Source organism: Coregonus clupeaformis, chromosome 4 (assembly GCF_020615455.1).
Source record: "Coregonus clupeaformis isolate EN_2021a chromosome 4, ASM2061545v1, whole genome shotgun sequence".
In the NCBI taxonomy this organism is placed as follows: Eukaryota; Metazoa; Chordata; class Actinopteri; order Salmoniformes; family Salmonidae; genus Coregonus; species Coregonus clupeaformis.
In genome coordinates this window covers 11,522,189-11,534,832 of record NC_059195.1, presented here as the reverse complement: position 1 = coordinate 11,534,832, position 12,644 = coordinate 11,522,189, and the positions used below count along the sequence as shown (strand labels likewise).

The 12,644-nt window shown below is 44.2% G+C and overlaps 2 protein-coding genes across 4 annotated transcripts in view; one reads left to right on the top strand and one right to left on the bottom strand.

Annotated features, from left to right (window-relative positions):
* Window positions 1-3,623, top strand: part of LOC121551888 (coiled-coil domain-containing protein 148) — a 46,479-nt gene extending 42,856 nt beyond the window's left edge. For all 3 annotated transcript variants that reach the window (XM_041864584.2, XM_041864572.2, XM_041864576.2), the window contains 5 exons: window positions 367-507; window positions 1,202-1,320; window positions 1,883-2,000; window positions 2,215-2,358; window positions 3,202-3,623. In XM_041864584.2, the coding sequence (XP_041720518.2) occupies window positions 367-507; window positions 1,202-1,320; window positions 1,883-2,000; window positions 2,215-2,358; window positions 3,202-3,363 (684 nt within the window). In that variant the 3' untranslated portion in view covers window positions 3,364-3,623. The remainder of the gene's footprint in view (window positions 1-366; window positions 508-1,201; window positions 1,321-1,882; window positions 2,001-2,214; window positions 2,359-3,201) is intronic.
* Window positions 3,624-5,825: 2,202 nt separating this feature from the next.
* Window positions 5,826-12,009, bottom strand: LOC121551912 (uridine phosphorylase 2). Its single transcript, XM_041864593.2, has 8 exons — window positions 11,899-12,009; window positions 11,504-11,564; window positions 11,258-11,393; window positions 11,014-11,172; window positions 7,284-7,398; window positions 6,959-7,168; window positions 6,615-6,761; window positions 5,826-6,463 (listed from the first exon to the last, which is right to left on the bottom strand). The coding sequence occupies exons 1-8, from the start codon at window positions 11,912-11,914 to the stop codon at window positions 6,321-6,323; spliced, it is 987 nt and encodes a 328-aa protein (XP_041720527.1). The 5' UTR covers window positions 11,915-12,009; the 3' UTR covers window positions 5,826-6,320.
* Between the last annotated feature and the right edge of the window lie 635 nt (window positions 12,010-12,644).

Below are 12,644 nucleotides of genomic sequence, written 5' to 3'. Positions count from 1 at the left end.
GTGTGAGTGATTGCATATGTGGAGTGTGTGTGTGTTTACACAGGTCTGACTTGGTGGGTGGTATCTGTTGGAGTGTGTGTGACTGTGAGACCATGACTTATGGCAGGATGTTGTTGATTAAATAAGTGTTGTGCAGGATAGTGCATAAATAGCTACATTACAGTATGGGAGCAGGGTTTTCTGGGTCTCGGTTCTGTCCTGAGGTATTCTAACATGTGCTGTGAGGGGCTGTTTCAACACCACTCTTTCCTTTTCATTCACACCAGACTCTGGGGCTAGTACCCAGCTGGGCATCTGGCAACGTGATTCGGTCCAGAGAGGCAGTCTTTGATTGGCACTAACCTACGTACCTGTGTATGTGTCCAGCTAAAGAAATGGCGTGCCCATCAAGAGGAGGTTGCCAGATTGGAGGCAGCCATTGCCGGCAGGCAGCAGGAGGAAGAGGAGGACAGACTGAGGAGGGAGCAGGAGAGAGACTCGGCCATGAGGTCACTGCAGAAGGAAAAAGTAAAGACCCCTTCCACCCATCACGCTCCAGCATACTGCACTGTCCCCAGTCATACTATGTTTGAAATGAGTCTTTGCTCCTCAGATTCTATGACAGTTTATAATAACTTCTTAGTATCCAATGTAGGTATGGCCCAAGTTAATTTGAATGATTTAACTCCATGGATATGTAATATAATAAATATGTCATTATAATGTTCTCAGAAGGAAATTAACTATCTGTTTGTTAAGGAAAAGTGTGGCATGATGATTTTCATTAGCTTGATTAATTGTATATTCAGCTGCATGAGGTATGATGGTGTGTGTGTGTGTGTCCATGCGTGCATGTAGAAGTGTGTGTGGTCCCTGACCCGCATGGCCCTTGGTATCCCTCCAGGGTGTGTATTGGTGCCGGTCTTGTTTGATTGCACCCCTCCTGTAGGGCCTGCTTCAGTACCACAGGAAAGCTGGGAGAATCTCTGATTAATGATGCCGTTTAGGCTGAAATGGATTACATATACTTCTACACAGTCATCTCTGACTATGACATATCATCTCATTCATTTGATTTACTCTTATCTGATTTTGCACTGTCACGATCAATAGGACGTGATGACATGACAGTAAAGTTTCCCTCGTGTTGACTCGCTTGCTCCAGTAATTTTTTTAAACCTTTTGGTTTGTTTTGTGAATGTTTGTTCACTGTATATCTCAGGTGAAGCAGTACTATGCAGAGAAACAGAGGAGGAGAGAGGAGCTGGAGAGGAGAGATCAGCAGAGACTGACAGAGCTGAGGAGACTAATGGCAGAGCAAGCTAATAGAGATAAGGAGAGGTAAGCATGCACCATTGGCAGCAGCTTAACCTTAAGGCCGCTAAAGGAGAGATCTCAACACCTGGCTGACAGACACTTCTTTGTTTGCCCCTATGGCTTATTTGGACAATGTTCATAAAACACCTTTATTTCTAATGGTGCGTCATTTATGGAGTCATTTATGTTTTTCCATGACAAATTGAGGAATTAGTTTGAAATATCTAATTTTAGGATCCACTGGTATGATTCGATAAGTTGCCGTTTTCTCTTCTGTTTAGTGCAATCTCCTATTTATCCATGGTCCTCTCTAGCGTTCTAGCCTCCTTTCAAGTCCCTGGCATTTAAACAGTGCTAGGAGAAAGAGAGCGAGACAGGGTTGAGTTAGTCAGGGCAGGGTGAGGAGGACTGAGGACATGAGATACTGTAGCTGCTGCTACAACTGAGGAGCAGCTCTCTGGCAGCCCATAACGCTCTCCCAGCCTGTAGGGCCGCTGTGCCACCACAGACCGGTGGTGCCTGAGATGAGGGCTGATGTCCTTGCCCACTTCTCTCTCTCCCATCTCTCTGTCCCTCCTGCCCTCAGGGTGCAGTTTCGCGAGGAGGCGCTGCTGCAGCGGAGGGAGGAGAGGGAGGCGCAGGCACTCCAGCGCCTAAAAGAGGAAGAGGAGAGAGGCAGTCGTCTAGAGGCCCTGAGAAATCAGGTACGTCTCTTATCAGCACTTATTCCCATTGGCTTCCCTAATTGTATCTGCCATTTAAAATGCCACACCGGGGGAAATTTGTGGGCGCTTTTGACCCCGCTGATCCATGTTGGTTTTGAGGCTTCACTGCCACTTACTGGTGGGATAGGGAAATACAAGGAAACTACTAGGCTATCAAATTAATTGGGTTTTCCCCATCCCCCACACGGTCAAGGTGGCAGTGGTGGCAGAGCCAGACCCAGAGAGGATGATGGGAGATACGGAGGCCTGGAGAGGCCGGCTGGCGCAGCAGAGCGGAGAGGAGGAGTTTCGGTTGCACCGTCCCCTATATCACCTCAACACGTACACAGACTCTCAGGTGAGTCTGACCTGCCACTGTTCTTTATTTTCTGCTCCCAACTCAACACAAGTCAATCTGCCTTTTCCCACTCATTATTTCCCTTAAGTGTTTGGTTTGATGAGACTTGTGCCCTCTCCAATAGTTCCCAAGGTTGTTAACATGTGTCAGTCAGAGGAGGCTGGTGGGAGGAGTAATAGGAGGACCGGCTCATTGTGGCTGGAATGGAATGAATGGAACGGGGTCAAACATGTGGTTTATGTTTGATGCCGTTCCATAAATTCCATTCCAGCCATTACAATGTGCCTGTCCTCTTATAGCTCCTCCCACCAGCCTCCTCTTGTGTCAATGTAATATTTTGTGTTTACTGCCTCACTCACTGACATAAAAAAAACAGAAAATCATTCACAATAATGTTTGACCTGGGTAAACAAACCTTACCCTCATGCAGACAGACCTTTAAATGGCCTCCCCTCAAGGCCTGTGGGTGAATTAACATACAGTACATCTGTCTGGTACATTGTGTCACGACTCCACTGTGCAGGAAAGCACACTGGTTTTACCTGCAGTCTATTGCATAATCAGGTCAGTGACGGTTAGTTAGATCATCTCCTCCAATTGAAAACGTGATCAATGACTAACTGACCTTGGTTTAATGTTAGGAAAAACACGAAAACATGTTTGATTTAGAATTGCAAAATATCATAAAAATGAATGAACAAGGGTGTGACAGAATCGTCCTTATCATCTGTTTTTATGCCTTTTGGACCTTACAATGTGTCCGTTCCAAATGGCACCGTATTCCCAATATAGTGTACTTCTTTTGACCAGATCCCTATGTCCATTTCCTCTGTTGGTTTCCAGATTGTGTCTGATCCAAGAGTGAGGATTGAACAGGCCCTCCGGGCAGCAGGACTCCACAACACACTGTATGCTAAGGAGGTTCTCTCTGTAGTCCAGCCACCCAGACCACCTCGACGGGACACTGACTCCATCGGATTCAAGTCTTCTACAAAGAGTGTTTAGCCCTATTCAATCAAAATAACTAACGCTAACCAGGTGTCCCGAATAAGTCATAATGTAAATAACATTTTCCCTGGCCAGTGACAGAGCATGTTTGTATTGATTTGAAGTTGAATAGTTTTTTACGCAACTTGGAAACTGGCTGCAGGTACAGGTAATATAGATAAAATGTTATATTTGTCCACAGATTTTTGTCAGAATGTCTTCTTTGGGTTACTTCTGTGATTGTCAATACAGACCATGTTGGCTCAACTTTTAACATATTCCTCGCAGTATTACTCATTCGCCTCCTTCCGCTATCTATCAATATCTGATACATAATTTAACACAGAATGTCTGTGTTTCATGCCACTGTGACGTTAGATAACAACTGCCTGACATTATGACAAACCTTTCATGTATGTTATTTAGCTGTATATAGTTGCTCATTTGACTATGTAACATACACTGAGGGTACAAAACATTAGGAACACCTGCTCTTTCTATGACAGACTGACCAGGTGAAAGCTATGATCCCTTATTGATGTCACTTGTTAAATCCACTTCAATCCGTGTAGATGAAGGGGAGGAGACAGGTTAAAGAAGGATTTTTAAGCCTTGAGACAATTGAGACATGGATTGTGTATGTGTGCCATTCAGAGGGTAAATGAGCAAGACAAAAGATGGAAGTGCCTTTGAACGGGTTATGGTAGTAGATGCCAGGCGCACCGGTTTGTGTCAAGAACTGCAACACTGCTGGGTCTTTCACACTCAACAGTTCCCCGTGTGTATCAAGAATGGTCCACCACCCAAAGGACATCCAGCCAACTTGACACAACCGTGGGAAGCATTGGAGTCAACATGGGCCAGCATCCTTGTGGAATGCTTTCGACACCTTGTACAGTCCATGACCAGAAGAATTGAGGCTGTTCTGAGGGCAAAAGGTGTGCCACTCAATATTAGGAAGGTGTTCTTAATATTTAGTAGACTCAGTGTACATGGATGTTGTAACCATAAGCTGATTGGGCTACGTGTCAGTGCAAAGTTCAGATAAATATGACTATTTTCTGGCCTAATTTGCAATCCTTTAGTGTCTCATCTCCATTTTGAAGCTAGTCATTTCTTAATAATCCATGTTGAGTAAGAGGATGTGGACCCATATCAGCCTGAACGGAATTTATTCAGGATTTTAAAATGTCAGGTACAATGAAGTCAGAGATGCATTACCATTTCTAAATATAGTCCTGCTACCCCAGTGCCTAACTCCTGATCCACGAGACATTTGATTAAATTACAGTCAGAAGATAAATCCTTTATACATTTTTTAAAGTCACAGGACTTAATGTCATCAAGTATACTGAACAAAAATATAAACGCAACATGCAACAATTTCAAAGATTTTACTGAGTTACAGTTCATATAAGGAAATCAGTCAATTGAAATAAATTCATTAGGCCCTAATCTATGGATTTCACATGACTGGGAATACAGATATGCATCTGTTGGTCACAGACACCTTTAAAAAAAGGTAGGAGCGTGGATCAGAAAACCAGTCAGTATCTGGTGTGACCACCATTTGCCTCATGCAGCGCAACACATCTCCTTCGCATAGAGTTGATCAGGCTTCTGATTGTGGCCTGTGGAATGTTGTCCCACTCCTCTTCAATGGCTGTGCGAAGTTGCTGGATATTGGCGGGAACTGGAACACGCTGTCGTACGCATCAATCCAGAGCATCCCAAACATACTCAATGGGTGACATGTTTGGTGAGTATGCAGGAAGATCTCGGGCATTTTCAGCTTCCAGGAATTGTGTACAGATCCTTGCGACATGGGGCCATGCATTATCATGCTGAAACATGAATGGCACGACAATGGGCCTCAGGATCTCATCACGGTATCTCTGTGCATTCAAATTGCCATCGATAAAATGCAATTGTGTTCATTGTCCGTAGGTTATGCCTGCCCATGCCATATCCCCACCGCCACCATGGGGCACTCTGTTCACAACGTTGACATCAGCAAACCGCTCGCCCACACGACGCCATATACGTGGTCTGCGGTTGAGGCCGGTTGGACGTACTGCCAAATTCTCTAAATATGACATTGGAGGCGGCTTATGGTAGAGAAATGAACATTTAATTCTGTGGCAACAGCTCTGGTTGACATTCCTGCAGTCAGCATACCAATTGCACGCTCCCTCAAAACTTGAGACATCTGTGGCATTGTGTTGTGTGACAAAACTGCACATTTTAGAGTGGCCTTTTATTGTTCCCAGCACGTGGTGCACCAGTGTAATGATCATGCTGTTTAATCAGCTTCTTGATATGCCACTCCTGTCTGGTGGATGGATTATCTTGGCAAAGGAGAAATGCTCACTAACAGGGATCTTAACAAATTTGTGCAACATTGTTTTGAGAAATACGATTTTTGTGCATATGGAACATATCTGCGATCTTTTATTTCAGCTCATGAAACATGGGACCAACACTTTACATGTTGCGTTTATATTTTTGTTCAGTGTAGTTACAGAGAAACCAACAATTTAATCTATACAGTCAAGGTAGTCAAAAGCACCGCAATATCTAATACCATACAAATATACCACACAATTGCGTAAGAGCCCACTCTTTGAGCTTCATTAAACAAATCATACACGATACAACACATCTGTAAAATCTTCATGTAGTCTTAGAACTCTTTAAATAATATCTTATCACATATCAACATGACTATATACATACACTGAGTGTACAAAACATTAGGAACACCTGCTCTTTCCATGACATAGACTGACCAGGTGAAAGCTATGATCCCTTATTGATGTCACCTGTTAATTTCCACTTCAGTCAGGGGCAAAAGGGGTGCAACTCAATATTACGAAGGAGTTCCTAAATATTTTGTACACTCAGTGTATATCCACATATTAGTCGGGACCTTAGCTATATACACTCCATGGGCAGCAGAGGTGATCGGAGGGAGCTTAGACGATGAGGCCCAGGCGTTTCTTGATGAAGTGGGCCACCAGAACCTGAGGTCTCTGTTGGTACTCCACTAGCACATCCTGAGGGGTGGAGATCTGGTCCCCATCGAAACGGTTCAACAAAGTCACACAGACGACAGCAGCTGGGGAGAAAAATGTTACATCCATTACAAATGTAAAAACCATGTAAAATAATAACGAGAAAATATCAAAACAAAGTAAAATCAAACTTATTTCTCTCTGTCAAAGTTAATGGCATGACTTAGTGAGACTGTGATTTATTTAGAATAACACCTTTGATGCCACAGGCACAACACATGGCTGCGAAGACGGTGGACTCCATCTCAATATTCCTGACTCCCGTGTTATAGGCTTTCCTCAGGTACTCCAGCTTGTCCTCAGTGGAGAAGGAGCAGAGAGCTCCATCCAGCCGACCCTGACCTGGTGGACCACAACAGAATACAGGCTGAGTTAGATCAAGGCCAGCAGGCTAGTAGGCAGCATTGGAAATGTACTGTACATCCTTAGTTAAGGGGGCAGTCTGCGATTCGAAAAACAACCAAACTCATAGACTATAGCTTTAATTTAGGGCTTTTGTGTAGCTGAGTGTACAGCTGTGGGTAACATGATGTGGTTACCTTCGTAGAAGTCACTGGTGCACATGGTGTTTCCGATGACGGTGGGCACGTCATCTAACTCAGAGGAGCACTGCAGCAGCTCCTTGGACACGCCCACATCCAGCTCTGTGCTCCTGGTGATCACCTTACCTAGAACCACCTGCTCAAACTGGTTGCGGAAGAAGCAGTCCACCGCCTTGTCTGTGACCACTACTGTTCCTGGTTCCAGACCTGTAATGGGACACCAGTGACATGATTTAGAGAGCTGTCTTACTCAACTATATAAACATGTATAAATGTGTATTAACATTTGAAAGAAGAATGGAAGAGGGGAGGATGCTCTTACCAACTCCACCGGAGGTGCCAATGCGGAAGAGGACAAAATCGATGCAGCGGGCATGATGCAGCAGCTTGATGAGCTCATGGAGCATGATGGAGATGGAGGGGACGCCCATACCATGCTGTAGAGACAGATGGGTGAGGTTAACAATCTTTACTGACTTACGTTAACAGAACTGCGGGAAAGCAGTACTTGGCAGGTGCTGTCCTGGTGTTGTGAAACACTGACTTGCCGTGCATGCTCTCCCCAATGAGTAGATGGTATCACGGTGACATCCAGATGGTTACCAAATAAAATACAATAAAATAATTCATGAAGGCTGCTATCCTACATGTTTTACATTTTACATTTACATTACATTGACTCATTGCGAGCTCACAGAACAGAGCTCCGGGCAGCTGAGCGAAAATTGAAGAAAACTAGACTCCCTGCGGACCTGGCATCTTTTCACTCCCTCCTCTCTACATTTTCTTCATCTGTTTCTGCTGCTAAGGCCACTTTCTACCACTCTAAATTCCAAGCATCTGCCTCTAACCCTAGGAAGCTCTTTGCCACATTATCCTCCCTGCTGAATCCTCCCCCCCCTCCTCCCTCTCTGTGGATGACTTCGTCAACCATTTTGAAAAGAAGGTTGACGACATCCGATCCTCGTTTGTTAAGTCAAATGACACTGCTGGTCCTGCTCACACTGCCCTACCCTATGCTTTGACTTCTTTCTCCCCTCTCTCTCCAGATAAAATCTTGCGACTTGTGACGGCAGGCCGCCCAACAACCTGCCCGCTTGACCCTATCCCCTCCTCTCTTCTCCAGACCATCTCCGGTGACCTTCTCCCTTACCTCACCTCGCTGATCAACTCATCCTTGACCGCTGGCTATGTCCCTTCCGTCTTCAAGAGAGCGAGAGTTGCACCCCTTCTCAAAAAAACCAACACTCGATCCCTCTGATGTCAACAACTACAGACCAGTATCCCTTCTTTCTTTTCTCTCCAAAACTATTGAGCGTGCCGTCTTTAGCCAACTCTCTTACTATCTCTCTCAGAATGACCTTCTTGATCCAAACCAGTCAGGTTTCAAGACTGGTCATTCAACTGAGACTGCTCTTCTCTGTGTCACGGAGGCTCTCCGCACTGCTAAAGCTAACTCTCTCTCCTCTGCTCTTGTCCTTCTAGACCTGTCTGCTGCCTTTGATACTGTGAACCATCAGATCCTCCTCTCCACTCTCTCCGAGCTGGGCATCTCCGGCGCGGCTCACTCTTGGATTGCGTCCTACCTGACCGGTCGCTCCTACCAAGTGGCGTGGCGAGAAGCTGTCTCCGCACCACGTGCTCTCACCACTGGTGTCCCCCAGGGCTCAGTTCTAGGCCCTCTCCTATTCTCGCTATACACCAAGTCACTTGGCTCTGTCATATCCTCACATGGCCTCTCCTATCATTGCTACGCTGACGACACACAACTAATCTTCTCCTTTCCCCCTTCTGATAACCAGGTGGCGAATCGCATCTCTGCATGTCTGGCAGACATATCAGTATGGATGACGGATCACCACCTCAAGCTGAACCTTGGCAAGACAGAGCTGCTCTTCCTCCCGGGGAAGGACTGCCTGTTCCATGATCTCGCCATCACGGTTGACAACTCCGTTGTGTCCTCCTCCCAGAGTGCGAAGAGCCTTGGCGTGACCCTGGACAACACCCTGTCGTTCTCCGCTAACATCAAGGCGGTGACCCGATCCTGTAGGTTCATGCTCTACAACATTCGGAGAGTACGACCCTGCCTTACACAGGAAGCGGCACAGGTCCTAATCCAGGCACTTGTCATCTCCCGTCTGGATTACTGCAACTCGCTGTTGGCTGGGCTCCCTGCCTGTGCCATTAAACCCCTACAACTCATACAGAATGCTGCAGCCCGTCTGGTGTTCAACCTTCCCAAGTTCTCTCACGTCACCCCGCTCCTCCGCACACTCCACTGGCTTCCAGTTGAAGCTCGCATCTGCTACAAGACCATGGTGCTTGCCTACGGAGCTGTGAAGGGAACGGCACCTCCGTACCTTCAGGCTCTGATCAGTCCCTACACCCAAACGAGGGCATTGCGTTCATCCACCTCTGGCCTGCTGGCTCCCCTACCTCTGCGGAAGCATAGTTCCCGCTCAGCCCAGTCAAAACTGTTCGCTGCTCTGGCACCCCAATGGTGGAACAAGCTCCCTCACGACGCCAGGACAGCGGAGTCACTCACCACCTTCCGGAGAAATTTGAAACCCCACCTCTTTAAGGAATACCTGGGATAGGATAAAGTAATCCTTCTACCCCCCTCCCAAAAAAAAATACAAAAAATAAACAAATAATGAAAAATAAATGACCAAAAATATTAAAAATATATAATTAAAAAATAAACAATATAAAAAAAAGGACAGAAAAAATAAGAAAGAAAATAAACAAAATATTTTTAAAAAACATTGTAATTTGGTTATCCCACTGGCTATAAGGTGAATGCACCAATTTGTAAGTCGCTCTGGATAAGAGCGTCTGCTAAATGACGTAAATGTAAATGTCTACATGGAATAAAATAATTGGAGGAAAACATTTGGCCACATTAGTTACTGCCGGCGACACCATGATACAGCTGCCCAGTGGGAAGCAGGCACTCTTCCCTCTGATCTCAACATGGTCTCAGAGCATTTCGTGTTATTCTGTACGTAAATCTATGATACTCCATTTAGTATGATATGTGACGTTTCATAAGGTATGTACTAATTTGTGAATGTCCATCACCCATTTCGTAGGATATGTTATGAATTACAATTTGTACTATAAGGTACAAATTTGCATAACGTACAATATGTTACACATTTGCAAAACGTATGAAATGTTACAAATTCTAGCTAGGTGCCTAGCTGGCTAAGGTTAGGTTTAGGAGTTAGGTTAAGGTTAAGGTTAGGGGAAGGGTTAGCTAAAAGGGTAAATTAGGGGAAAGGTTAGATAACATGCTAAGTAGTTGAATAGTTGCTAATTAGCTAAAATACTAAAGTTGTCCGTGATGAAATTCGAACTCGCAACCTTTGGGTTGCTAGACGTTCGCGTTATGCTCACCCATCCACCCCGACAAACCACCTACCTTAGTTTTTGCCTTAAAGTAACCATCTGTCTTATGTAACCATCCCAAACGTAACATATCATACTAATTTGAGTGTCCCGGATTGACATTTACTACAGTATGTTACGTCTAGTGTATGAGACTGGCTGTTGGTCTAAGGAGATCACATGGCCCCAGGGCAGTGAAGGGGCCATTGGCCTGTGTAGGGTGGCGTCTTTCGGATGGGATGTTAAACGGATGTCTTGACTCTCTGTGGTCACAAAAAATCCCATGGCACTTATCGTAAGAGTAGGGGTGTTAACCCCAGTGTTCTGGCAAAATTCCCTACCTGGTCCCATTTCCATCATGGCCACCTAATCATCCCCCTCATTCCTAATTGGCATATATCACTCCTCACCTCTCCACTATGCTAGCTGTGCATCATTAAAGTGGGTGCCACACATTGGTGGTGGTAGAGGTGAGTTCCCCCCCTTACTATTGTAAAGCGCTTTGAGCACCTAGGTGGAAAAGCTCTATATAAATAAGGTGTCAGGCACTGGATTACATAAAGAATCTTCATTTGTCACGTTCTAAAGTCTTATACAGGCTATTGAAAGTCAAGTCAGACCATTATCTTGTGAGGGAGACGTATCCATTGCACAATACTTACACTGATAGAAAGTACGGGTCCCACTTTGTACATGGAGTAGCGGTCGGTTCCTTCACAGATATCTGTGATATTATCCATGTTTCCGGGCAAGGCCAGCTCCTGGTGAATGAACTGGGCAAAGGACTTCATCCGATTGGCACTGCCGCCGACGCACACAAACTGCAATGGGGGAGATATAAAGACAACGGTCTTTGAAATCGAAATCAGGTATTTCAAGTATTTTGTCTGGGCAACTTCCACAAACCTTGATGTCTCCAAACATCTCAGGCAGGTTGTGGGTCTTGGTACCCAGGTTGAAGTGATAGAGAATGTCCTCTTCCATTGTATCCAAGTGGGGGTTCTTGACATGGATTTGGGGGTTCTTGAAAGGGACCTCCGGTCTGTGAAAACATTGACATGAGAGCATATGAGAATTGCATAATATAAGTCTCTAGTGCAGAACAAGAACCAGTAGTGTAATGAAACCGCAAAGTAAAATAAAAATACTCACTCGCTATTTTCAGAATGGTCAGCGACAGTCCCCACACAGTTCAGTAAAATAGGTGACATGGCTGTTTTAAAAAAAGAAATTGAATTGAATTGATTTTGGGTAACAGGCATACAACTAAATGTACAATGTGGACCCAGAGGATATAACTTGAAAGTATTAATTATAACGCTTGTTTCCAAAGTGGTCCTCGATGGTAAAAACAATAACACATATAATGATTAAAAGGCACTGTTCACTGTATGTACACTGAAATAAATACAGTATTAATAAAAAAAAGAATAATTACTATTGAATTTTATAACAATATTATATACAGAATATTTAGAGCCACAATATGTTATAAACACAGTATTTACAGCCACAATATTACCTACAGCCACAAGTGCAATACATACCTTTCAGGCTAGACATTAATTTTTGTATTAAAAGGCTAATATTCTCTGTTGTGTTCACTTGTTCAGCTTGAAGGAAATAAAAGTGCAGTCTCTGCCTCTGGGGCTGATATAGCTTTGCCCTGTGACCTCTCAGGAATGATTGGTTGGGGAGGGAGGAGTAGTGACTGTCTGGTCTCCAACTGATCTAAAACAAATGCTTTGACAGACACAGTACAAATACCTGGCCCAGATCCAAAGAGCATAACTCGACAAAATGTATGTATAATTATTTTTTATGATGAATTACTTCAGGTTGTGTAAAATACAAATGGCCATGCAATTGAAAATTTGTGAAATAGTAAAAAGCCAAAGAAATTGGCAGGTGCACTCAACCATTCTAAAAAAAACATGACTTAAGTTACATAGTTACATAAACACACATCTCTATGTCCTGACACATTTTCAAACACGAGCTAGATTATTACGTAATTTTCACAGAATCCTGGCCATCTCATGACATTCAGGTTCGAAAGGAATTGAGTGTGTACAAATATTTGACTACGTGTGTATCAATAAAATATATTATCACATTATTTTAACTACTTTTTCTGATATGCCGCATATCCTACAGTCATTAATTTAAGCATTACGGGGGGAAAAGTCTGATTATATTGCATATTCATTTTGTATCCTGTGTCAATTACATCCGTAGAACAACATTTCTACTATGATGACGGTGGTAAAGAGGAAGGAACAATTACACAGTA

Coding starts and splice junctions, on each gene's coding strand:
- LOC121551912 (XM_041864593.2), bottom strand. Junction 7,399..11,013: donor GACCCGTACTTTCTATCAGT/GTAAGTATTGTG, acceptor CTGTCTCTACAG/CATGGTATGGGCGTCCCCTC. Junction 6,762..6,958: donor CACCAGTGACTTCTACGAAG/GTAACCACATCA, acceptor GTGGTCCACCAG/GTCAGGGTCGGCTGGATGGA.